Below are 26,413 nucleotides of genomic sequence, written 5' to 3' on the forward strand. Positions count from 1 at the left end.
TAGGGTAGGAGTGCACACACACGCATGCAGGGAAGGCTGACTTCGGGAAAAAAGCATTGAGAAAAAACAAGGTGAGGTTAAGTCCACGGTTCAGTTCTAAACTTATTCCTAATAATTCCCTTGAGTAATGACGATGATTTTCTGAAAGTACAAGGATGCCTGGTAGGGGGGCACGCAAAAATGGGTGCTTTTCCCTTGAAGATTTGTCTAAATGGTCAAAATTACTTTGCGATACAGTTTCAATTTTCAGACATGCCTGATCATCTATGATATCTGGGCATTAATAAAGAAAAGATGGGTAAGGAAACTTCAGAAGCAAGAGCCTGTGTGGAAAGATGAATATTACGGATCAGTACGTCAATTATACAGCAGGGAAACCAGACAGACACATTCTTACACAGGAATAAGGCTTAACAGACCTGAATTAAACTCTTGATGAACCATGATAATGAAAAACAAAAAGAACAACACAATTTAAATACACAATTAAACTAAGCCGCTATCACCATGTTCCCACACCACAGCTGTATAAATTCAATAGGGCTTCTTTCAATCAATGTGCACCTATTCAACTCACCAGATTAAATGCTCTGAGAATAACAGGTATGGGTTAGCTCTGTGGAAATACAGCTATAAACCCTGCCCCATTTTTGCTCCAAGCTGTATAGTCACTCACCCAGTTGGCTGCTTTTGTTCTGTACCTGTTCACGTCTACTGCACTTTAATGTGTAAGCCCGATGAAGTGAGTACAAAAAGAGGAGCTGTTACTTTTTAACAAAACTAAGTTGACACTTCAGGACACAATTCAGACAAGTCACTTAAAAACCTGGTTCAAATTAAATGTGGGGAGACAACTTATAGTTCTTCCTCTATTTCAGAGAAACCAAAACTGGACATGATAGCTGCTGGAGTGCTTAACGCAAGACAAAGAATGTGAAACATAAACCTGTAGTCAAAAGAGAAGGCCTTGGCCCAACATAAAAACACTGGAGCACAAATGGACATTTATGCGTGTTAAATACCAAACGATTAAGTTTATTCTTCTCCTTCGTACCGCCTTGCACTTTAACTGAAAAAACTACCCGTTCCAACTGCACCGGAGAATGTGGTTTTTATTTGTTCTGTTTAAATGCTTTCATATATTTCTGCTGCTCATCCTTCTGAGTTAACTAAAAGAGAAAAACTGAAGTGAAGAGCCTATGCTGGTAAAATCGGTTCTGTTTGTATTTAGAGAGAATAGTTAACTGGCCGCCAGGCACTGCTATGGGAACCAGGACTGAAGTATTTATGATGTTACAATATGTGGTCAGACTTGTTACCCGAAGAGTCAGATAACATACACAAGAAAGCAGAAGCAAGCTGGCCGACAACCTGAAAGAGCCGCTTTGTTAATCTACTAACTTGTTGCCATGAGAGTGAAGAGACTGACCTGGTAGGAGGGTAGGATGGAGGTGCGGTCACTGGCTGCATGGGGTAGCTCCCAGGTACCTGGGGATAACTGTAGTTACTCTGTCCATATCCCATGCTGGGCTGGTTGTAACCTCCTGTGCTAGACTGAGGCTGACTAGTCTCAGTGGGCTTGCTACCATCCTGTGGCCTAAAGGGAAAAATAAAAAAGTGAAACTTTTTCAATCACAAAACTCTTCATTAAGAACGCTACAAATCTATGAGTAACCCAATGTGAAGACTGAGCTTGGAAATAAGCACCACAGTAAACTAAATGTCAAACTCGGTGTCTGCCAACTGCATTTGCTGCCAGCTCTAAGGAAAAGGGTCAGTGAACCATATCCAGAGGAGACACTATCATGCTCCATTCTTCCTCTATCATTGTCAGTTGCTATCAAGTCAATTCTGACTAATGAAGACCTCATATGAACAGAGTAAAACTGCTCGATAGGGCTTTCAAGGTTGTGACCTTTCGGAAGCAGGTTGCCTGGCCTATCTTCTAAAGAGCCGTTACGTCGGTTTGAACCAACAACATTTCAGCTAGTACTTGAGTGCTGTTTGCGTGAGCTAGGGGCTCTCTGTCCTGTATCAGTACTTACAAAAAACAGTTAAAATCTTTTGTGTTGCCAATTTAAGTGATCTGGGAGTAGAGGTGGTTTGTTAGGAAAAAAAAACGCTTTTTTCTCAGACAAATGAGATCAGTAAAGATAACGGTCAAGAAACTTTAACAATAATGCAGCTTGAGGTTTGAATGACATTTATGTAAGTCCCTGGAGAAGGACACCATGCTTCATAGAGGGTCAGCAAAAAATAGGAAGACCCTCAACGAGATGGACTAACACAGTGGCTGCAACAATGGGCTCAAGCATAGCAACAATTGTGAGGATGGCACAGGACCGGGCAGTATTTCCTTCAGCTGTGCACAGAGTCGGTATGATTCAGAACCAACCGGACGGCACCTAACAACAGGGCATTTTAAGTTTGCAGTATCTGTGGACTCTTTCTCATTTATTAAAAACAGATTTGGAAAAAAAAAAAACTCTTACTTGAACAGTAAGATATATCTAACCTTGCCGCCAAGTCTCCATAATGGAAAAAACTAGAGTAGGACAGGGACACTCACGTGTGTGCCAAAACCACACTCAAACGAACTGGGAAGTACCTCGACTAAAGGATGAAAACTCAGGGGTTTCTAATTACTGCTTACCCCTCATAGTTTGCAGCAGTGGTGTAGCAGAATAAGCTTGAGCTATCTTAAGCAAAGCCCCAAGAATCAGCGGGCGGGCCAGGGAGAATGTGAAAGTATTGGTTTCTCCAGAACCGTAACAGGTCACAAGCCCCCTCTTTCCAGTGGAAAGAGAGTAGCTGTCACTGATCATGAAAGACAGACAGCTGTTTTGAAGTGGTTAAAAAGGAATCAAAAAGGATGAGATGGTTCATAAAAAAACCAATTCATGTACAAAAACCCACTAGCTATGGCTTGGATACGCCGTTGCAATGGAGCATCAAATGTGACTGTGCACATCGGAGCACACTCTGAAGTGCCTCAGTCAATTGAAATGGGACTCCAGGAATCAGCCAGTCAGTTCAACTTAACTACTGCATAAAGCTGTCTGGCAGATGTAAACCACCCATTGGCCCTGAGTATTCCCTGTGCATTTTTAGAAGTAACTTCGCGAGTTTGCCAGAGTTAATTTTTTACCTCTACAGCAGAAAAAATTTTTTAGGTTACAAGTTGATCTCGTGTATTCCGTAAAAAGTCTTCTTTCAAATCAGAATTCAATGTTCCTTCAAGATGGCATGCAAAGAGACCTGAACCCTTCTCGTAACTAATGCTTGCCTCCTGTCAACTAGCCATGAAGGAGCCCTGGTGGCACAGTGGTTAAGCACTTAGCTGCTAAACGGAAGGTCAGCAGTTGGAATCCACCAGCTGCTCCACGGTAGAAAGATGTGGCAGTCTACCTCCGTAAAGATTTCAGTCTATAAAACCCTATGGGGGAAGTTCTACTCTTTCTTACAGCATCTCTATGAGTTGACATTGATTCCGCAGCACACAACAACAACCAGTCAGGGCCATGAGCTCTGTCTGCCTTAATATTCACTCCATAGTAGGGCACCAGTTAAGAATTTATACTGGCTGATGATATTTAGGTTTTCAAAGCCTCTACCTAATGTAGAGAAAATACGTCAGCTGCTTAAGCTGAGGCACCAATGTTTGGCTTCCTGGATAGACATAAATCCTTTCTTGGCAACGGGGTCATACAATAACTATTTCTTGAATCCATGCTACCCTTCCTCCTTAACTGTGAGCTACCATGTTCTCTCAAAGAGAAACCTTTTACCCACTACAGGGTCAATTAAACCAAAGACAACCACTGCCATCGAATCAAATTCTTACTCATAGCAACCCCACTGGACAGACTAGAACTGCTTCATTCGGTTTCTATGGCTGTATGATCTTTATGGAAGCAGACTGCTGCACCTTTCTCCAGTGGGGCAGCCAGTGGGTTTAAACCACCAATCTTTAGGTTAGCAGCCAAAAGTTCAACTACTGCACCACCAGAGCTCCTAAACCAAAAATAAAAACATCAAAAGTACAATTCCATCAGCTGTTCTGTTGTGAGGGAAACCACATACTCAGTTTTCTTCTGGGTTCAGAAAAGTAAAAGGTCAGCATTCTGAAATCTAACAACCCGTTCGTGGTATCCCTCATTTTGGCCCTTGAATGGCACCATGTCTCTACTAAATGAAGAACATCTTTGCGGTGTGTTAATGTAATGACTGTAAGAACACAACACTCAAGAGCAAGCATGTGAGAGTAACCATTAAAAAGGAACTAAGTCATGGAATCTCTAAGCGTGCATAGTTGCTCTCCTTCCCTCAAACCTGAGGTTGGGGCTTTGTAGAGTTAGGAGTAGGTGAGTGTGGCATTACCTTGCAGGTGCAGTGGCTGCTGGCTGCTGCCCATATGCTGGGTAGGCAGGCTGAGTGCCATATGCTGACTGAGCTGCATAGGAGGCCTGGGTGGTGGTCACTGTAGCAGTGGTGGTATCATAAGCACCAGTGCCGTACCCCTGGACAGGCTGGCTGTATGCCTGGGGGGCAGCCGGAGTAGTATAACCTGGAACAAAGGAGAGCTACATCAGCCTTACGGTCCTCTCAGAGATCTGCCTAGACACTCATTAACAGAACAATTCCTAAACCACCTACTTCCAACCATCACGATATTTAACCTCTTTAAAGATTTCGCCGCCAGTATGAACAAGCCAGTATTTAAAGCAGGGCTTTAAACTAGTTTGAAATGGTTCAGTCATGATCAAAAAAGCAGAACTGGAACAGGCCTGATTTTTAAAAGTGGGGTGAACCAGAATAGGAGACTCAAAAGAAGTGAAGTGAGCCCTTTTATGAGCCTGATGCAGGAGGCTGGATTATCGGCAGGACTGTGGAGAACGACAAGAATTCAAAGCAGTGCGCTGGCCGCCATCTTTGAGCCGAATACCACTGTTTCCAGTGGGCAAGAGATCTGGTTGCTATGTTAAGCATATGCTGCCCTTGTTTTCTAAGGGAAAGATTAAGTTTCCAGCAGGGCTCTGACCTGTAATTTTTCCCATTTTGGCTTACCCAAATTTTTAAGATTTGGGTCTGTTCTGGTGTTGATTCCCTGGCCACGGGTGAACAGGAAGAACCAGTTCCAAGCCCTGATTTAAAGCTAAGTTCTCTGAAAGTACCCAGTTTTCAGTAAAGCACCATCTGATTTGCTTTCAAAACCATACCTAACAGAAAGATCTGCCACAAAAGATCTCTTTAAAGTGTTAAAAAGCAAAGACCTCACTCTCAGGACTAAGGTACACCTGATCCAAGCCATGGTGTTTTCAATTGCCTCATATGCATGTGAATGCTGGACAATGAGTAAGAAAGACAAAAACAGAGTTGACGTTTTCAAATTATGGTGTTGGTGAAGAAAACTGACCACACCGTGGGCTACCAAAAGAACAAACAGGTCCGTCTTGGAAAAAGTACAGCTAGAATGCTCCTTAGAAGTGAGGATGGCGAGACTTCGTCTCATGTACTTTGGACATGTTATGAGAAGGGACCAATCCCTGGAGAAGGACATCATGCCTGATAAAGCAGAGGGTCAGTGAAAAAGAGGAAGACCCTCAATGAGATGAAGTGACACAGCGGCTGCAACAATGGGATCCAGCATAATGAATGTCTGGATGCCGCAGAACGGGCCAGTGTTTTGTTCGGTTGTACACAGGGTCGCTTTGAGTCTGAACCAATTGATGGCGCCAAATAACAAAAACAACAGAAGGGAGGGGAGAGTATGATTCCTTCACATTGCTAGTACTGCTGTAGAGGACAAGATTCCTTCTGCCCCTCTTGGAAACACTCAATAGGGGATGAGTCGGCTTTTGCTGCTAATTTTGTATTGGTTTTGCCAGCAGGCCTTTAAGAAATTTCTCAAGTAACTACTTAAATAACAACAACAATCAAGCAGGAATAAAACGTCCCAGAAAGAGTCAGGGAAATGACAGGGTATTTTAGAATGGCTATTTAAAACAAAGGAAACCCTCGTGGCTTAGTGGTTAAGTGCTACGGCTGCTAACCAAAGGGTTGGCAGTTCAAATCCTCCAGGCGCTCCTCGGAAACTCTATGGGGCAAGTTCTACTCTGTCCTACAGGGTCGACAGCACTAGGTTTTTTTTTTTTAATTTAAAACAAAACAACAACAAAAAAGAATATTCATTTTAGCACTAAAAGCTGTATATTGGGTAGTAATTTAATTACGTTCCTGGCACTGGGTTTTTTTTTTTTAATGTTCCACCATGAGCAGTTCATGTTTTATTTAAGGGCACTGGAAATTCCAGAAAACGTGTGTTTAATTTTCAGTAGTAGATGTTACCACACAATCGAACACACTATTTCATTTCAGGTAACAACTAAAGAATGCTCGTTATCAGCACTGAAGTTTGAAATGGCACATGAATAATAAAGATGTACTTACAAATTACATTTGTTTAGGTATAACTAGCATTTAAACCAAAACCAAACCCAGTGCCACTGAGCCGATTCCGACTCACAGCGACCCTATACGACAGAGTAGAACTGCCCGATAGAGTTTCCAAGGAGCACCTGGTGGATTCCAACTGCCAACCCTTTGGTTAGCAGCCATAGCACGTAACCACTATGCCACCAGGGTTTCCTATAACCCTGGTTATAATAAAATAACTAGCATCCAAAAAACCAAAACCAAACCCAGTGCCATCGATTCTGACTCACAGCAATCCTACAGGACAGAGCAAAACCGCCCCATAGAGTTTCCAAGGAGCGCCTGGCGGATTCAAACTGGCGACCCTTTGGTTAGCAGCTGTAGCACTTAACCACTATGCCGCCAGGGTTTCCACAACTAGCATAGGCTATATTATTTAAATTTTAAAGTTATTTTAAATTAAACTTATTATTCTCCCACACAAATCTTACCTACCCATAAGCAAACGGGCCTCTTCCCTGCTCACCAATAATGGAGGTAGACACTAGAAGCCCTCCCTCTTCCTTCACTTGGTATTCCCCTCAGCCAGGTGTCATGAAAATCTGCTCATATAAGTGTGCTACAGACCAAGATGGGTTCTCCTCCAGCTGTCTTGGCTCCCACCACCTCCATATGAATGTTCATAGGCCTTAGCCAGTCAGGGCAGGATACATGCCCAGTCCGCTACCCTCTGGGATTTGGGCTTGGAGCACGACAAAAACCCAGAAGTCTACAGCTCCTAACTCGAGCCCCTTTCCTATGAGGCTAACCTCTCCTGGTGCTGGAATCTTCTCTCTCCTACTCCTCGGGGTCAATAGGCACAAGTCAGTCATGTGATTTTTGGCCAAAATGTTAGTATCTATAGCCATCAAAGAAAAAAATCAAATCTCATCAAATTAAAATATCGTTTTAGTATTTAAAACAAATCTTGAATTAAGGCTGCTCATTTTAGCTAAAATTTAGGGTCTTAAACTTTAATTAAAGTGTCCTCAAGCCAAAAATAAACACACCCACTCCTCAGTTACTGACATGGTTACGTATCAAAGACCAGGTCTTTATGTGAAACTGAGGATGACTACATCATTACATAACTGCCAAACCACTGAGACCACGGCCCAGCCAAGTTGACACATAACCACCACACAGCCAGTGTTACCCTCGCCTCCCACCTCAGCACCTATTACTGCCACATGTATGTCGTTAATGCACACAACAGTGGGACAGTAGACTTTTTTTTAAAACTATTGTTGTAAATGTAAAATGTTCAGTGAGATAGCTGGTGAGGAGCAGATGTAGTAACTTCTCTCCGTACAAACTAAAGTGTTAACTTTTGGAGCACAGAACATATGCTTTCTTCTTCATCCTAAATATTTTAGGGAAATTCTAAATTTAATTACACACAAAGGAAGTTACTTCCTTCTAAAAATGGCTGGGACGAAATGTATATCAAAAGTATACTCCACGAAACAGACAGCCCCAAGCAACGGTTTAAGCTGGCATGTTGTTAATCCAAACTGTTTGTTTAAACGTTCTTTGCAGAGTCCTAAGATCAACCATATAACGCGCTCATTCGTGTAAATTTAACTAGAACCTAACTCCACCTACATGATAACTCCTGCAGATTCTGTGTTTCCTACATGATGACAGGCCATCCACAAGATTTACAAGAGCAATTAAAAAGCAAAAAACTAAAACTGATCAAGGCAATAACTCATGTCATAAAACTATGCAGCAACAGCTAAAAACCTTGTTTACCAAAGGATAATTCTAATAAGACACTGGGTTAATTAACAATCTTTAAATCTGTAAAAAAAATCTGTAGCACCCACAAAATAGCCAAGCAGGAAGAGCAAAAATTAATACAAGCATAAAATGACAACAACAAAGACAACACACCTACTATTTGCTGATGACTTTAATGACGAATAGCAAGACATGTTAACAAATCTACCAAAATTTTTGTTCAACTTGAATAAAAGATGAAAAAACTCAACTCCGTTTTATTGCAATTTATACAGCTCCTTTCCTTTGGAGCTTTATTAATGAAAAAAAAATCTACAGGGAAAACTATTTTTATCCTTCTAAGAACTATCCTGGTGACACAGCGGTTAAGAGCTTGGCTGCTAGCCAAAAGGTTGGCAGTTTCAATCTACCAGGTGCTCCTTGGAAACTCTATGACAGGGACAGAACTGTCCTATAGGATCCCTATAAGTCTGAACTGACTCAAAGGTGATGGATTTATTTTATTTTATTGTGCTTTGGGTGAAAAGTTTACAGCCCAATATCTCATTCAAAGCAACCCCTACGATGTGACAGCATGCTCCTCCTTTCCACCCTTTTTTCCCCTGTGTCTGTTCATCCAGTTCTCATCCCTTCCTGCCCTCTTGCCTTGCTTTTGGGCAAGAGTTGCCCATTTGGTCTCGTACATTTGATTGAACTAAGAAGCACGTTCCTCACGAGTATTACTGTTTGTTCTGTAGGCCTGTCTAATCTAAGTGGGCTTCAGGAGTGGTTTTAGTTCTGGGTTAGCAGAGCATCCAGGGGCCACAGCCTTGGGGGGTTTCCTCTAGTCCCTGTCAGACCAGTTAAGTCTAGCCCTTTTTTTTTGTGAATTCAAATTTTGTTCTACATTTTTCTCCTGCTTTGTCTGGGACTCTCTGTTGTGATCCCTGTCAGAGCGTCCGGTGGTGGTAGTTGTCGGGCACCATCTAGTTCTTCTGGGCTTAGGCTGGTGGAGGCTCTGGTTCATGTGGTCCTTCAGTCCTTTGGCCTAATATTTTCCTTGTGTCTTTGGTTTTCATCATTCTCCTTTGCTCCAGATGGGATGGGACCAATAGATGTATCTTGTATGGCTGCGCACAAGCTTTTAAGACCCGTTTTTTTGAAAAAAGAACTAACCAATGACTTTTATGTGTAAAGGCAGTGTGGGGTAAAAAAAAAAAAAAAAGTATTACGTGTGCTTGTACCCGCTTACTACTTTTTTAGGGTCACTGCTTAGTTTCATTCAGCCTCAGTTTGGTCATCAGATACAATTCTGGTTCACATCCCCCACAAGTTGTTGTAAGAATTAAGGAGATAGGAGAGATTTCTCAAAAACTAAAGTCTATATAAACATTCCTTATTAAGTTTAATCTCTTGCTCATCAGTGTCACTGGTTTCTGCATTAGAACACCCTATATTTTTCAGGGTCCACAATCATGATGGGACTTTCTCAGTCAATGACAGTGAGAATACATGGTTCCAGAGTACCCAAAAAATCACTGCTTTTCCAGTAAATAACTTCATCATGTCCCTATAAAATGATCTAGGGATTCCAAAGACTAGATCACACTTACTTTTAAAAATGCAATAGCTTTTGAGTGAAATTAGTCAGTTGCAAAAGGACAAATATTGTATAAAACCACTATTATAACAAGAAACAGTTTAAACTGAGAAGAAAACATTGTTTTGTGGTTACGAGAGGGGGGAGGGAGGGAGGTGGGAGACAGGTATTCACTAATTAGATAGTAGATAAGTACTTTAGGTGAAGGGAAAGACAGCACGCAATACAGGGGAGTCAGCACAACTGGACCAAACCAAAAGCAAAGAAGTTTCCTGAATAAACTGAATGCTTCGAAGGCCAGCGTAGCTGGGGCAGGGACCTGGGGACCATGGTTTCAGGGGACATCTAAGTCAACTGGCATAATAAAATCTATTAAGAAAACATTCTGCATCCCACTTTGAAGAGTGGCGCCTGGGGTCTTAAACGCTAGCAAGCAGCCATCTAAGATGCATCAGTTGGTCTCAACCCACCTGGATCAAAGGAGAATGAAGAACACCAAGGACACAAGGCGATTATGAGCCCAAGAGACAGAAAAGGCCACATGAACAAGCGACTACATCATCCTGAGACCAGGAGAACTAGATGGTGCCCGGCTACAACCGATGACTGCCCTGACAGGGAATACATCAGAGAACCCCTGAGGGAGCAGGACAACAGTGGGATGCAGACCCCAAATTCTCATAAGACCAGACTTAATGATCTGACCGACACTGGAGGGACCCCGGTGGTCATGGCCCCCAGACCTGCTGCCCCAGGACAGGAACCATTCCCGAACCCAACACTTCAGACATGGATTGGACTGGACAATGGGTTGGAGAGGGATGATGGTGAGGAGTGAGCTTCTTGGATCAGGTGGATACTTGAGACTATGTTGGCATCTCCTGCCTGGAGGGGAGATGAGAGGGTGGAGGGGGTTAGAAGCTGGCGAAATGGACACGAAAAGAGAAAGTGGAGGGAGAGAGGAGGCTGTCTCATTTAGGGGAGAGTAATTGGGAGTGTATAGCAAGGTGTATATGGGTTTTTGTGTGTGAGACTGACTTGATTTATAAACTTGCACTTAAAGCACAATAAAAATTATTTTTAAAAAACGCAATAGCTTTAATTCATAAAGTTCATCTCACAATTTCAAAACTGTGCTACAAATCCAAACAGCATGTTCTTCCCACAGTTGCAACTAACACGACTGGCAAGTTTAGGTAAACATTTCCCCTCCAATTCAAGATCCCCATCGGTTTGACAGATCAGGAAGTATAATCAATCTTTTTTACTCGCAATTCTTATTTTCAAAATTGGCTACTTATTATTTTTAACCCAAAATCAATACTCAGCGCTTTTGTGGTCATGCTGTAAGAATGAATTCAAGTTGGGGGGGGGGGGCTTAATTCTCCCTGTTAGAAAAATAGGAAGAGACTTCTCCCTCCCCATTTCTTAAGAGTATTTACTTTAAAAAAGTTCTTTCTCTGACTCTTTAATATGTACACAAATCTTTTTAAAGGCTATATAAAAGCCTCTTGCAAATTTTACAACCCAGGAATGTTTCAAGGACTTGGAAGTCTCTCTCAAATGTAATCAATCAAGGGAGACAACATCTCTATCTCCCAGTTTCCTGGGAAGATAGGATTCTAACTTCAGCTGGCACTTGGCTCAAAGTTGCAAACCTATCTGAGGTCACAAAGACATGAGCAATTTATTTTTTTCTTTGGATAAAGGCAACTGGCAAATACAGGTGCACATTGCAATTTCCAGGTGAATCTAGGATAAAGTATGTGTTACAAAAGGTACTGGCAAGTCCTCTTATTTGAAGGCTATTTATTTTGAGAACATGTATGAAATGAGTTGCATTTGCTTGGCTATCCAAAAGGATAAAGCGTTTTTGCAATCTCTTTAGGGGATTGCCAGTAATTGCATCGCATTCTAGTTTAATGCTTATTCAAAGATAATCTCTTTTTTCTACTTCTGTGAAGAGTTTGTCTGGGTTGGCAGATTTTGCTTCCCCAACAACTTGCAGAAAGCAAAAAAATTTGAGGGGCCCAATGTGCATGCTTCCAGCTGAGGTTGAACAAGGCGACGCTCTCTCTGCCTTCTCGTTTCAGCTCTCATGCTGTAAACAGGTGTTCTTTTAGTGGTGTATTTACTGCCATGTTTTTTGGCATTTCTGTGCTTCTTGCTAGTGATTTTGCTGTTTAAAATGGCCACCAAGCATGGTGCTAAAGTGCTATCTGGTGCTCCTCAGCACAAGGCTATGCTACAGGCTTACTTGAGGCATGAATTATAGTGCTGCTGGCCATGCATTCAATGTTAATGAATCAGCAACAAATATATAAGATGCTACTGACCCTGTATTTTCCCTAGAGCAATGGTTTCAGTGTTCCCTAATTCGGTGTTCACCATGACTTTGTAAAATTGCCTTTAATAACAAGAATTGACTCTATTTTCCATTCAAATCCAAGAGACTCTTACTCAATTAGATAATTTAGATAGCCCCCCCCAAGACTTCGATAAAGTACATACAACTTTAAAAACTGAAACCAGTTTGAAAATAAGGGTTCTTATATCTTTAAGACTTTTTTTTGTATTATTCTTTCATAATAATAAAGACAAAAAAAAAAAAAAAAAAAAAAGAAAAGGTAGGGAGCCTGAAATGTTGTACAGTGCTAAGTACAAAAAATTATCATAGATTTTTCACATACTACACTCTCAATCCCAGTATCAGGATATAACTTATTCTAATTCTTAAGACATACTACGATAAGAATAATTCGTAACACTCAAACAGAAAACCAAATGTATCTGGACTAGAAACCAACAGACAAACATGATACATGCAGGGCGGCAGTCTGCTCCTCTAAGTAAATCTAGTCATGCAATTTGTCTTTCAGGGAATGGGGAAAATCAGCTGGGTACCAGTCATTTGAAATATCTCTGGGAAGGTAACAATATTAATGTTTGCCACAAAATAATATGAAATGAAACCTTTCCCAAAACCACATAAAGAAAAGGACATGGATCTGTGAATGGCACCTGAAAGCAGCTTCCCATTAGCACCCTGTTGTGTGTGATGTTAGAAAACTTTGGGGTTAAACAAATGAAAACACCTAAAGGGTTAACATTAGGGGGTTAGACAAGATGGAAAGCATTTCCCATGCAAGAATGAGCAGGGTAGTCAAACCTGTACTGGTCCCTTCTACTGTAGAAAGCACAAAACAAAAAGTAGAGGGTACACTATCAGATGAAGCAAACAGATGTGAAAACCAGTTTGATTTTTAAGCAGTTCAGTTCAAGAAGGCTCATTCTTACCCAGTATTAGTGTTAGCACAATCTTTTACATACTCTCTATCTTATTATGTGAAATTATTCAACATTCTACAAAAAAATTAAGGGGGAAGTTTTCTCCCTTGAAATTTATCCCATCCACATTCTGTTAGAGATCCCTTAAGGAGAACATAAGGCAAGGGAAAAATGAAAAAATATACTTCCTCCTCAGAATAAAAGATCCCCAGATGCCAACGTATGGACCAGCATATACACGGGAGCGCATGAGTAAAACAAGCCCCTTAGCAAGTCCCCTAGCCATGTAACCCAACGTCCTCTGGGAGGCAGGTCTTACCAGTAGGAGGTTGTCCGTAAGAAGTTGCATAGGCCGTCTGCCCATAGGTTGCAGTGGTCTGAGCCTGGGTATAACTGACATCAGTGGGCTGTCCATAGGTTCCATAACTTTGTTGCCCATATGCCTGCTCCAAAGAAAATGGACACAAGAATTTCATGTACGTAACTTGTATTTTAGCAACAAAATGGACTGGCTTGCTTCCAAGTTCCTAAATTAGAGAAACCACAATCAAAATGTTGGTAAAAAGATTTTTAAAACAGACAAGTCATCACGGTATTATCAATGCTTGTTATCCCTTATCCAGTTGGCTCATATTTTAGTAAACTGAAATACAAAAAAACCTCCTGAGATAATTAAGCAAAATCTTAGTCAACTACACAGGAGGTTAACAAGGTACTCAAGGGAGGTGCAATAAGGGCACAGGTATATAATTGCCAACACTTATAGTAGCACGGTTTCAGTAACTGGAAACAAATGTTAGCAAGACAAAATGAACAAAGAGAAAGAAAACAAAGACAGGACTAAAATTTGTCAATTTTGGAAACAAGCTTTTCAGCTTGATACAAACACTTTAAATATCACTTCAAAGAAAACAATCAGAACACTGTATGCCCTCTTAAGATTAGCACATCAAGAGTACTGCCTTTTGAACTTGGACATCAATAATACTTAAATCCAGGCAATGAATGAGCTGTTCTTTCAAACATTAGCATAATCATATCCTAGGTTTATCTAAATGACCAGTTATGTAAGATCTGCCAGAGATATCACATTCTGGCTGTCCTAGGTCCCCACGGCAGAGTTACTAGTATCCACCTAATGCCACAGGCCATTTCAGAATTCGACGTGATGGTGAGAACACTGGGAGGCTAACTCTAGAATCTGCTGGCCCAGGCTTTTAAACAGACTTGTGTACTGGAAAGAGCTCAGGAGCTCTGCAGCCACACAGCCATGGCTTTTAAAGTTGACCCTGCCACTTACTGTGCAGCCACCAGCAAATTACATAATCTTTATGTACTGCAATTTTCTTACCTGCAACATAGTCATAATATCATCTTAAACCTGTAGCACTGTTGGGATGATTAAATTAAATTAATTTAAACATAATAAAATATGCAGAAGCACCAAGCATGCAGCAGGGTACCACAGGTTTCACCTATGATGGCAGAATGAAATCCCTTGCACTCCCGCTGTGAAAGTTTAAATTCCTAGATATTTTATGATTATAAGCACACTACTATTTCACTTCTCTATTACCTAACTTTTGAAAATAATCCGTGCTATTTTAATAATCGATAAAAAATTTTACTTAGAGTCGCAGCTACATATAATTATCTTAAAGCATACCTGGGTGGTCTGTGCATATCCTTGAGTGGGCTGGGCGGTGTAAGCACTGTAGCTGTAAAAGAAATTAAATGCAAGAACTAAATATATAACATCCATATTCCATCACTACATCCTCTACATCTATAGGAGGCTCTACACTCTAAAAACAATAACCAACCACAGACAAAATACTGTCATAAGACTTACTTACCCCTGCTGGGCTGCAGCTTGGCTGTAGGTACTGTAATCTAGAGAAAACAAGGAGAGAAAATACATGAAAATGAGAAGAGAAAAAAGGGAAAGGAATTCAGACGGTAGGAAGACTGCTTCACAGATGTGCCTCTAATCTCTTGACACCAAACCAAAAAGTAAGTCTGGGCCAGTTAAACTCAGAAAACTTAAGTCTGGTGCCAGCTAGCGAGGTCAAGATCAGGAGATCTGGCAAAGACACTTTGCATGTTCCGTGACCACAATGTCCCTCAACCACAGGCTGTCATTTCAAATACATGACCATCCGAAGACTCACAGAGAACAAGACTCACTAATAGGGTCAAAAGCGTCAATCTACCTTCATATAAAAAAGAAGGATGCGACAATATTTCAGCGTTTGATGTCAGACTAGTTCTATTCATAGCTATACCTATCTCCTCAAAAACGAGCTTTTCTATCACTCCTTCACTTTATCAAGTCAGTCTAACGCTAAGTCCCTAGCAGGCCAACGACTGTGAAGTGAAATGGCAAAGGACAAGAGGACAGGCATCACAACCCAGTGTTTTCAAGGGTTTGCGGACTGTGTTGGGGCTACATTTGTGCAATAACTCAAAAGCTAGGTATATTATAAACCCCAGTGACACAGATTTAAGGCAGAATCCTGGAAACTGGCAAAGAGGGGAAGCATTTAATCTTTTTTGAATAATTTGGTTTTAGGTAAAACCACCTTATTTTTAAATACTCCAAGTGACTTTAACTTTTCAAAAAAAAATGCCACAAATTTTCTTCCCTTCTCTAAGTAAACCTTTCCACAATTTCCCATTTCATATGAAATTTAGAACATGTGTCAAAGAGGGACTAAACTCTGGTCCAACGAGGTGTCTACCAGTGGAAACAGAAAATAAAATGGTTGAGAAGTTTTCAGAGTACTACTGAAATAAACTTATATAAGCTCAGTTTATTTTTAAAAAAGAGCTGTTATTTTTTAAAAATTCTGCCCAATTCTTTAATCTTTCCTCTCTACTGTTTTATTCTGTGTTTGAAGATAGTACTGCCATTAGAACTGAACAAAAAGGTCCTTTTCTAATCAGAAAGTAGTCCCTCATCCAAAAACAATAGTTTATATTTCAGTTCTTCACCGAGTGGTTCTACCCTACTCTATCCAAAGCTGACCTCACAGCCCTGTCAACATTTTGCTAAACCCATCTCTTTAAGTTGGCTTATCTTTCTATCTCTCCATGCTTCACTTAGCCACTTTCTGTATGCCCTTAACTCTGAACCCTAAATCATCAAAATCAAATTAAATGCCCAAAGGCTATCGATAATACATTGTTTTGTTAAGACAACCTTAAGGCATTTGCAATAGCACAAATCACACTCTTTATGGGACATGAAAAAGTAAATGTGAACAACTTCCATGTGGCATTCACAAAATAAACATATCACCAACGAAGCATCTAAAATATTCCACTTCACATTTTGCTAATTTTTCTACGTTAGAAATTATTTTAAATTGCTGATACGTAAATTCAACGTTTTTAAGAGACCTTTTACACAACAGCAGTTATGTAAAACATAAAACTGGCAAAGCTGATAGGGAACAAATGATCTCAGATCAGTGTGAAACTAGAGGATTTAGCCCCATACTAGTGAGGCAGCTAGCATGCTTCATGAGAACTACTGTTTCATCTACCACACACGGAACTGTATGACCTCAAATATGCTTGCTACACTTACACCCTGGTCAGATTCTTTAGCAAGCAGGTGTATTTTGTTTTTAATCCCCAAATGTGCAGCTGAAGACTTCACTAAAAATACAGGACCGGCTGGGAAGGGGAAAGCGACTGTGATCCAGGGAGTTAGAGTGCTGGCAATGTTCTATTTCTTGATCTGGGAGTTTGTGTTTAATTCTTCGTTAAACTGGACATATGTTTGGGTACTTTTCTATATACCATATACATGGGGGAACATCTAAGATTACTCAAGACAGTAGCTAAACAATACTTTAGGGAGTTATTATCCAAACTGGAGAGATTCAAATATTCAGACTACATAATAAGTTATAGTCAATATAAGGCAACTCTGTGGTAGGCAATACGCTTTGCTGTAAGGTCAGCAGTTAAGGGCTCAAAAAGCCCTTTAAAGATCTAGCCTAACACCCTCATTTTGCAGGAAAGGAAACCAAGGTTGAGGTAAATTACATGACTCCCCCAAGACCCCCCCAGCCCAGTCTAATATTTTATGTACCTGCATAAACCACTACCGTAATTCTAATACAGTACAACGTGAATAAAGCTCAGTCTAATATTGCATGTATCTGCATAAACCATTACTGTAATTCTAATACAGTACAACGTGAATAACAACAGGATTTGAGCAAAACTGAAGAAGTAACATATCCAGCCACGCTGGCTCCTAAGGCTAAAGCCGTTGTTGCCCTTACAAAATTCAAACTGCAAGGAAGGGGAGGGAGGGTGGAAAGGCTATCTGTACTGTGGCATTTCGGAGTCCTCCTCTGGGGGCACCTACAGCAACACTAGTCACCTGGTTACTAATCACAAAGTGGGGCAGCGCCAGAAACACATGCTTAAGTTGCTGGATCCCGGACTCTCCTCAAACTTAAACGCGAGAAGACCCACAGCTTTTCCTGTCTTTCCCTCTCATCTCCTCCCACTGCCTCTAGAAGGCAGGCCGCCTGAGAATCCCCCCAGACGCAAAAGTGCTGGCCCGTGCCACCAACCAACCGCCGGTGAGTGCACGAAGAGGCTGCCAACTGCAGGTGATCTGAAGACGACACTCTCAGGGAAACACTCCGTGCAGCAGAGACCACCTCATTCACCACATCCTGGAGTTCCCACGCTGGGCTTGCTTTCAAAGGCCTCGGTGCGTCTACCTTCCCTCTCCTCTATCAGCCCACGACTGAAACACGCCTGTCGCCCCTATGACTGCTTAAGGAGAATTCAAATGCCGGCTCGGGTCTTTTGTTCCTTTTAGGTCAAAGAGGCCAGAAATTTCTCATAGGAAGATCTCTGGCCTCGTGATCCAGGCAGGCCTTATTATACAACGGTTCTCCCTCGGCGTTGGCTGAAAAAGGGCCCAGGGAAGCGACTTATCGCTTTTAGGGAGGAGAGGTGGGGAAGTTACAAAAAAACGATGAAAATGAAGAAGGGAGGGAGCAGGGGCTTGGAGGCTCTGAATGGGGCTGAGGGGCATTCCGTCCACAGCCCAGTGCGGCCGAAGTTCGGCCTGCAGCCCGCGGAGGAGCTGGTCGGCGGCGCTGGACGCCTCCAGCCGCCCGGAGATCGAGGATGACGGGGCTCCAGCCCATAGGCCAAACGAGAGGCCGGCGCCCCTCGGCTCGCAAATCCGGGAAGCCTTTTTTGTCTGTTTGCTTTTTCTCCCCGGGCCTCTCCGAGGAGAAGAATCGCCCCTCAGGCTCGGGCCGCCTCCCGGGAAGAGAAGCGGGAATCAGTCACAGTGGCAGAGGGCCGGGGCAGTCACCCCCACGGCCCGGGTTTCGGGGCTCCCCGCTCTAGGCCCGGCCAAGCCCCCCTCCCCCACGCGGAGCCAGGAGGCCGCAGGCCCCGCCCACGTGGCGGGCGGCCCGGCGCGCGGGGCCCGACTACCGCCACACAATGGAGGCCTCGGCGGGTCTCGCGCGCCCCCGCAGCCGCGCGCCGCCGCGAGCTCCCCACGCGCCAGGAGCGCCGGAAGGTTCCAGAACCGGCCTGCCCGGTGGGGGGAGGGGAGAGGAGCGGAGCGCGGGCACCCGAGCCCATCCGGCCGTGAAGAGTACCTCAAACCCCTCTCCACAGCTCCACTCGGTCGCCCCGGTTGCCCCCAGAGATGAGCGGTCCCCCGTTTGGGCGTCCCAACCGTCGCCACCGCGACCGCGGTTCCACCACACTCACCCGTGGACGCCATTTTCTCTCCTTCCTCCTCGTTCTCTCAACGTCCGTCTCCCTCTCGCTTTCCCCCTAGGCCCCGCACTGCGCAGGCGCGAGGCCCGCAACCTCGGGCGCTACCATCGGGCCAGGCCACGGGGGTGGGATAAGGAGGGATGAACCATCACTTTCTCGTCGTTTGCGCCCGCAACTCTTGTCCCAATCCTCTCTAAAGGGTGCTGGCTGCGAAGACGCGCGGACAAAATAGCACCGAAGGGGCTAGAGCGGCCGGTGAGTGGGTCTCAGTGTCAAACCGAATGATTCTCAAGAAGCCAGGCTGTTAGTAATGGTTACGTCCGCTGGCTCTAGGGACCGTCTCTGAAGAGTCTACCCTGGAGGAAACGGAGGCCGGCGGGAGGGCTGGGGGAAGGGACCGGGGCCTAGAACAACTGCTGACTAATCGGCAGGCAGCGGGGAAGGGGCAGCGCAGCGGCCGGTCGGGGTCACGCGCCCGCGTGTGTGCGGATTAGGCTCGGGAGTCTGGGCCTCGGTGGGGGGTTAAAGGCCCGACTGCCAACTGGGGTCGCGCTCGGCCTCCCGGGGGTGGGGGGGCCGCACTCGCAGTGAGTACCTCAGACACGTGGCCCCGCGGCGGGGGAGGGGGCCGAGGCCGGTCAGTAGGGTGGGAGGTCCCGAACGCTGCGCCCGGCTCCGAGAACCCCCTCCCCCTGCCCCATAACGGTCGAGGTTGAGAAGGCTCATTAATCACCTGTTATCCAATAACCTGGTTTTTACAGCAGGGGAAACTGAGGTCCAAGGAGGTTGGGTACTTTGCCCAAAGTCACAAAGCTGAGTCCGACCCAGACCCAGAGATCCCCCCAACTTTTCACCACCCGGGAAGAAGCTCCCCTGCCTTTGTCTTCCCATTCTATCTTTCTAGTTTCCCAGTAAGGTACACAGGGCCTGATGGTGCACCACCCCATTTTGTAGATGAAGAAACTGAGGCCCAGAGGGTTCAAGTCCTAGTTCTGGGTGTCCTTGGGTAGGCAGGTCCTTCACGCTCCCTACAGTGCCTTGGGAGGGAGTAGTTGTGAGGGTGCAGGAAGAGGCTTGCAGTGGACCTTTGGCTGCAGACCCAGCCTCGTGGCAAAGCTGGCACCTGCAGGCCTTCCTAGAAGGGACCTCAGCAATGGCTCAGCACAGTGGGGGGCTGGGCTCACCCCAAATCCCTCGGTGGAACCAGAGCCAAGCTAGTGTCTTTCAGCAAGCACACTATGCACCTGCTGTGTGCTAGGAACACCCTGGGAAGCTTGGGGATGAGTAAGAGAAGCCCTTCCATGAGCTCAAACCACCTGCCTTAGAAGACAGACAGGCTAAGCTGAGCTTGTAATAAAGGATAAAATCTGTTGGTAAGGGGAAGGGCCAAAGGAGACATTTGAGCTGGGTTTCAAAGGGTAAATAGGAGTTTGCCTGTTGGAGGATGGAGGGAAGGACACTGCAGGCAGGGGAGCTTTCTACATTTTTCCTACTGGAAACTGGCAAGTGGGTTTTGATGCTAAGGTTGCCCTCGGCAAGGGAGCAGATGAGGCAGCCTTCTTGTCTCTCTGGGGTCCTACTTCCTGCCCTATGGGAGACTGGAGGCCCAGCCTGTATGACAAGCTGGGTAGCAGAGGGGAGAACAGGGGAGAGAAAGTCTTGCCTTGTGGAGGCAGGGAATGGACATGGTTGAGGGCCAGGGCTAAGACCAGCCAGGCCAGAACAGGGAGTCTGTTGGTGTCTATATCTGCCTTCCACAATTAGCGGGGATGGCCACGGTTTATTGAGTAGGAGCTGCAGACCAGGCCCTGCCTTAGCCCATACCTTCTTATCATCTTGTGAGGAAAAGGTTTTCTTAATCCCCATTTTACAGATGAGGAAGGAGAGGCTCAGAGGTTGGGAAGCTTGCCCAGGGACATGCAGCAGGAAGAGGCAGAGCAGGAAATCTCCCGGGGGGGGGGGGGCGCGGGGGTTGGACAAGAGGGGTGGTGATAGGGCCCAGGTAAGAAGAGAGTGGGTGGCTCTGACCACTGGCACTTTGTATGTGTGAATGGGAAGGTGACTCCTGTTGCCCCTCCTCCAGCCCCCTGCCCCACCCCCTCCCCAATCCGTTTGTCTATTGGCTGGCCCATTTTGCAGACTCTTCCTTGCAACTCCTGCCTCTGTCAAGGGCATCCTAGGTCAGCCTGGCTGGGCCAGATGGCCTGGAGCTCAAAGGCTGGGCACAGTGGAAGGGAGGAAGGGAGCTGGCCAACTAGGGAGCTGGCCTGAGGGAAGGGAGGCCAGAGGAGGGCTGGAGATGGTTCTGAATTTGCTCTGGGGCACTGCACCCCTCTTTCTGGGAGCCCAGGGCCCCAATTCAACTTCCCTAGGCCTATGCCTCCCACCCCCAGACCCTTTTTCGGGGCCATCAGGGCTCAGGGCCCTTTGGGCCTGGCCCCTGCCATCCTTACACATGGACAGGCAGGATGGTAGAATGGCTAAGCACATGGGTTAGGGTCCAAGCTCTGCCATGGCTAAGCTGCTTGGCTTGCCTCTTCAGCCTCAGTTTCCACTTCTGTAAAATGGGGCTGTTGTTGGCAGGGTGGGTGAGAGGGAGTCAATGAAATAAAGGCTGTGACAGTAACCATTGCTATTATTCTCCTTTACCCTCAGCACACAGCCCCAGGACCACTCTTGACCACTCTCAACATGCATGCCAGGGGCCCCCCTGGCCCACTGTCCCCAGCCCTGCCTCTCACCTCTTCCACTTTGATGCTGCTGATGAGTGGCCTGTGGCTGGTCGGGGCCGGCCCCAGCCTCACCCTGGTCCCGGAACTGCTGCTGGAACCCTGGCAGGGTGAGGGCCACGTGGGGCTTGGAGGAGGCAGGAGACTTGCAGTGGGGCCGAGACCAGTCACTTGCCTTCTCTGGGCCTGTTTCGTCACCTGCAAACTAGGGGTCATATTAGCAGTTACTCTTTTATTGAACACAGTTGGATGGAGTTGCTCAAGCAGATTCCCGAGTGACTGTATTACACAAAACAATTTGATAAGCACCTATCCATCCATTCATTCATTCAATAAATATTCATCAAGTACCTACTACATATTACACATGGTTCTCAGTGAAGGGGATGCAACAACGAACAAAACAAAGGCCTTGCCCTCACAGTGCTGTTGATCTGGAAGGGGAGACCCATGAAAAAGTGACTGCCGAGTAGGTCAGGTACTGATACGCGCTGAGAAGCAGGTGACCAGAGTGGGGGGTAGAGAGTGATAGGGTGGTTCTGGAGGGTCTTTGTGATACGCGCTGAGAAGCAGGTGACCAGAGTAGGGGGTAGAGAGTGATAGGGTGGTTCTGGAGGGTCTTTGTGAGAGGGTGACATGGGGCAGAGCCCTGCAGAGACTGAGGGCGCCTGCTGGCCATACAGCGATCCCAGGAAGAGCATTCTAGGCGGGGGGACAGCAGAGTAAAGGCCCTGCGGTCAGAGAATGTTGGTGTCCTTGTGGGGCTGCAAGGAGGCCAGAATAGTGGGAGTAGAGTGACGGGGGGGATGTAGGGTCTTGAGGACTTTGGCTTTGAGTGCGGTGGGGGCCTTGGAGGGCTGTGAGCAGAGCAGTGACATGATCCGACTTGGGTTTTGATAGCACCTCACTGCCCTACCCCCTGGCTGGGGAATAGACTGAAGGGGGTTAGGGGTGGAAGCCAGGAGCCCGGTGAGGAGGTCACGGCAAAGATCCTGGTACAAGATGATGGCCTGGACTGCGAGGCAGGGATGGCCATGGGACAGGGTGACTTTGCAGGTACATTTCGAGGACAGAGCTGACGGGCTTGGAAGCTGGCTTGAATGTTGGGGCCTGAGCAACTGGAAGGAGCCTGGAGGGAGCAGGTTTTCTGGAGAATAGAGAGTTTGGTTCTGGACATGTGAAGTGTGACAGGCCGATTAGACACCCCTGAGGCAGAGAGCGAACTGGCTTTTGGGTGTGAGTTGGATGTCTGGGTCGGAGGCAGAAATTCAGAAGGCGTCAATGTATCTGTGGCATTCGAAGCCTAGAATGGATGGGGTGGCCAAGGGTGAGGGTAGAGATCCAGATGGCTCCTGGCATTGGTGGCAGTCATTGGTGACCCTGACAAGGGTGACTTCGGAGAACAGGGACAAGGGAGGCCAGGAGAGGTGGTGGAAGCAGAGAGGGGAGGCGGTTCTTTAGCGGTTTTGCTCTAAAGGGGAGCAGAGAGATGGGCAGTGGCTGGAGAAGGGGAGGCCTGCAGGGTGTTTGGGAGGTGACCGGAACACTCCAGAGAGAGGGGAAGTCAGCACTGCAGGTGAGAGGGACCTAGTTGGGAGGGGACCCAGTGCCCTGGAGAAGGCCATCCTTAGATGGGAGCATGCCCAGCTCATCCCCCAGCAAGAAGGGAGGACAGAGGGCCAGCAGGGTGGGCTGGAAGATTGTGGGTGGGAGCTCTTTTCTGATGGCTTCCCTTTCACAGTGAAATAAGTTAGGTCTTCAGCTGAGCATGTTTTCCAATAATAACAACAGCTACAATTTACATTTGAGGAAACCAAATGATGCTCAGAGAGGTAAAGTGACTTGTCCAAGGTCACACAGCTGGGGAGGGGGGAGGGTCCAGGATTGAAGCAGACAGTTTTATCAGAGCCCACATGATGGATTCAGTAAACGTGTATGCAAAGCACCTTCACGGTGCCTGGGGCGTAATCAGGACTCAGCAATGGTTGCCCTGTTGTATACAGCAGGAGCGTGGCCATATTGGTCCTTGGTCCTCTCCTCATTAACTGATGGCCGTGGGCAGACTCTGGCTCCTGGAAGGGAGGTTGGCTCAGCGGGTGGCCCTGGTGGAGGGTAACCCACAACCTGGCACAGCTGGGGCAGCCTTGGAGGTTGGGGCTGTTAGCCCAGCGCCTAAGCCCCTTCTCTCTCCCAGTGCACCGGCTGCTGACCTACGCCCTGGGCCACACTGCCCTGCCAGGCCTGCTCCTGAGCCTGCTGCTCCTGGCCACGCTGGGCTGGCAGCAGGAGCGCCACCTGGGCACCCTGCGGTTCCTGCATGCTTCGGCCCTGCTTGCCCTGGCTGCTGGGCTGCTGGCCGTGCTGCTAGGGGCCCTTGGGGTGCCCAGTGTGGCTGGTGGCTGTGGATACATGCCCGTCCACCTGGCCATGCTGGCGAGGGAGGGTCGACGCCCCGGACGGCCCCGAGGGACACTGCCACCGTGGCTGCTGCCCTGGTTGCTTCTGAGCCTGACCCCGCTGCTCAGCTCTGAGCCGCCCTTTCTGCAGCTCCTCTGTGGCCTCCTTGCCGGCCTGGCCTGTATCCTTTGCCTGGGACCCAGAGCCTGTGGGAGCTGTGGATTCTGTAGCCTGGGGAGGAAGTGGCACAATAGGGGTCAGGCCCAAGCAATGCTAGGATGCAGTGCACACACATTCTAGAAGTATCTCCGAGTCCTCTGTCCTGGGCTTTGGGCTGGGGATTGGGAGCGCATGGCCAGGTGGAAGAGCCAGTTATTATTTGGAGATCTCTGTGGGGAGCTCAGGAGGGCTGGGGCCACCCAAAGAGGCACTAACCTGGACCTGAGATCAGGGGAGCTCCCCAGAGGTGGTGGCTAAGCTGAGACATGCAGGGTGAGGGGCTTAGGTGAAGAAAAATGAAAAAGGAGTGCCCAGCAGAGGGCTCAGTAAGGGCAAAAGCTGGTGTGAGGGCAGGCATGGGGCTCTCTGGGAGCTGAAAGGGGAACCCCTTGTGGCCTGTGGTGGCTTTTGCTCCGAAGATGCTTAAAGTCTGTTCCGGGAAGAAGGTGCAACAGTGGGCTTAGGCTGACCCCTGGGATCATTCCCATTTTCAGGGGAGGAGCCTGTTTAGCTCTATCAGTTGCCCAGGATTGTCTGAATCCTGGAGGGGGAGTGGGTTGGCCTAGCTGAGGGCAAGCAGGGGTTGCCTCGGCAGGGCCTCCTCCTGGACCTGAGCAGACACGGCTTTGGGGACGGTGCGAGTCGGGGTGGCTGAAGGTGGGGGATGGGATGAGCCCAGGTTTGGTGGGAGGCAGATCTAGCTCCTCTCACCGGCAGAGTAACTTTGGGCAGGTCCCTTGGCCTCTCTGAGCCCTCACCGCTAACTGGGGTGACAACACATACTTGCAGAGGACAAGTGAGGATACATGAAAGAATGCCCGTCACACACCTAGAACAGGGTCTGGCATGTGGTGTGGGCTTACCCCCAGCTGACTTGATTTGCCTTCACCAGCCGCCCTGCTCTGGGCAGACAGACGCCGCGGGGGCCTTCCAGTGGCTAGAGCTCTCGGAGCTACGGGTACAAGCGCTGCAGGAGGGCATCGTGTGCAGGGTCTTGGCTGGGTGCTGGCCGCTGAGGCTTCTTCCTGCCCCAGGCAGCCTGCCTGAACTGCCTGTCACCCATCCTCCTGGATCGAGGTGAGGCTGCCTAGCAGGAGGGTGACACTGAGGATGCCAGCACTGACGGTGGAAGCTGTGGCTGTGTCTGGCTGTCAGGCTCCTCTTCTGCTTCTGCTCCTCCAGGCCTCCTGCGCCTGGACCTCCTTACATGGCCTCCCCTAGCCTCTGGCTCCACAGTGAAGCCTCAGCCCTGCTCCCATCAGGCCTGGGGCCTGTGCAGCCCACCTGGGAGGGCTCCTCAGAGGTAGGCCTGGCCTGGGCCGGGCCCAGCTTCCCCCTGGGGACCCCACTGTGGGCGGCCCTGGAAGAGCAGATGCTGCAGGAGGGGCTCCAAGCCTCCCTTCTGGAGGGGCCCGCCCAGGGGCCCCAAAGCCCACTATGGCTGCCCAAGTCCTCCGTCTCCTCTCTGCGGTAAGGCAGGTGGGTAGGGGGCGGGACCCCCTGGTGTGTGTGGGGAAGGCCCTGACACTCTCTCTCTGCGTACCACCCCCCCACCCCAGGTTGCAGCAGCTGGAGCGCATGGGCTTCCCCACAGAGCAGGCGGTGGTGGCACTGGCAGCCACAGGCCGTGTTGAAGGTGCTGTGTCACTGCTGGTCGACGGGCAGGTGGGGGCTGAGGCCCTGGTCACAGAGGGGAAGGGCCAGCCTGCCCACCCCGAGGGCCCTGGCCCCCCTAGCCCAGGCAGAAGGCAGAGCACCGGTGGGCCCTCGGGCGACAAGAAGCCTGGTCCTGTGTAACGAACCCGAGCCCTGGCTCTGTGGACTGAGGGTCACTCTGCCCTGGCACTTGTTTAGAATAAAAACCAGTTTTTCAACCTGGACCTCCTTGGGGGCAATGATGTGTCTGACTCTGTGTTGGCATCAGGGGAATGAATGAATGAATGAGCAGTGGATGAATGACTGCTGGAGAGCAGCTTCCTGGCTCCTGAGACAAAGAACTCCCCAAACGGCTCCTACCTTGGCCCTGTGCAGTGCTTTCTTCCTCTCACTGCTGGCCTTTGCCGGGCTGGAGCCTCTGTCAAGGAGTAGTCCTCCTTGCGCTCCTTCATTCCTCACCTCCCAGCTAATTTCTACTTCCAGGAAGCTGTCATGGATTCTGCAGGAATGTCTTCCCTTGAATGCCCAGGGCTGATTTAGCTTTGTCTCTTGG

General features: G+C 47.2%; 2 protein-coding genes across 7 annotated transcripts in view; one reads left to right on the forward strand and one right to left on the reverse strand.

Annotated features, from left to right (window-relative positions):
- Nucleotides 1–18,927, reverse strand: part of EWSR1 (EWS RNA binding protein 1) — a 32,281-nt gene extending 13,354 nt beyond the window's left edge. For 3 of the 5 annotated variants that reach the window (XM_064272502.1, XM_010598761.3, XM_023559260.2), the window contains exons 1-6: nucleotides 18,851–18,927; nucleotides 14,941–14,977; nucleotides 14,751–14,802; nucleotides 13,404–13,530; nucleotides 4,381–4,567; nucleotides 1,430–1,597 (exon numbers count right to left, since the gene is read on the reverse strand). In XM_064272502.1, the coding sequence (XP_064128572.1) occupies nucleotides 1,430–1,597; nucleotides 4,381–4,567; nucleotides 13,404–13,530; nucleotides 14,751–14,802; nucleotides 14,941–14,977; nucleotides 18,851–18,863 (584 nt within the window). In that variant the 5' untranslated portion in view covers nucleotides 18,864–18,927. The remainder of the gene's footprint in view (nucleotides 1–1,429; nucleotides 1,598–4,380; nucleotides 4,568–13,403; nucleotides 13,531–14,750; nucleotides 14,803–14,940; nucleotides 14,978–18,850) is intronic. The other 2 variants (XM_010598762.2, XM_010598760.3) reach the window with 1 other exon arrangement.
- Nucleotides 18,915–26,078, forward strand: RHBDD3 (rhomboid domain containing 3). 2 transcript variants are annotated; one of them, XM_003419156.4, is made up of 6 exons: nucleotides 18,915–19,114; nucleotides 21,515–21,698; nucleotides 23,783–24,166; nucleotides 25,119–25,281; nucleotides 25,387–25,674; nucleotides 25,764–26,078. In XM_003419156.4, the coding sequence occupies exons 2-6, from the start codon at nucleotides 21,551–21,553 to the stop codon at nucleotides 25,999–26,001; spliced, it is 1,221 nt and encodes a 406-aa protein (XP_003419204.1). In that variant the 5' UTR covers nucleotides 18,915–19,114; nucleotides 21,515–21,550; the 3' UTR covers nucleotides 26,002–26,078. The 2 variants fall into 2 exon arrangements, with proteins under 2 accessions (XP_003419204.1, XP_023415029.1); XM_023559261.2 differs by lacking the exon at nucleotides 18,915–19,114 and adding an exon at nucleotides 19,289–19,446.
- The last annotated feature ends 335 nt before the right edge of the window (nucleotides 26,079–26,413 follow it).

Source organism: Loxodonta africana, chromosome 19 (assembly GCF_030014295.1).
Source record: "Loxodonta africana isolate mLoxAfr1 chromosome 19, mLoxAfr1.hap2, whole genome shotgun sequence".
NCBI lineage: Eukaryota > Metazoa > Chordata > Mammalia > Proboscidea > Elephantidae > Loxodonta > Loxodonta africana.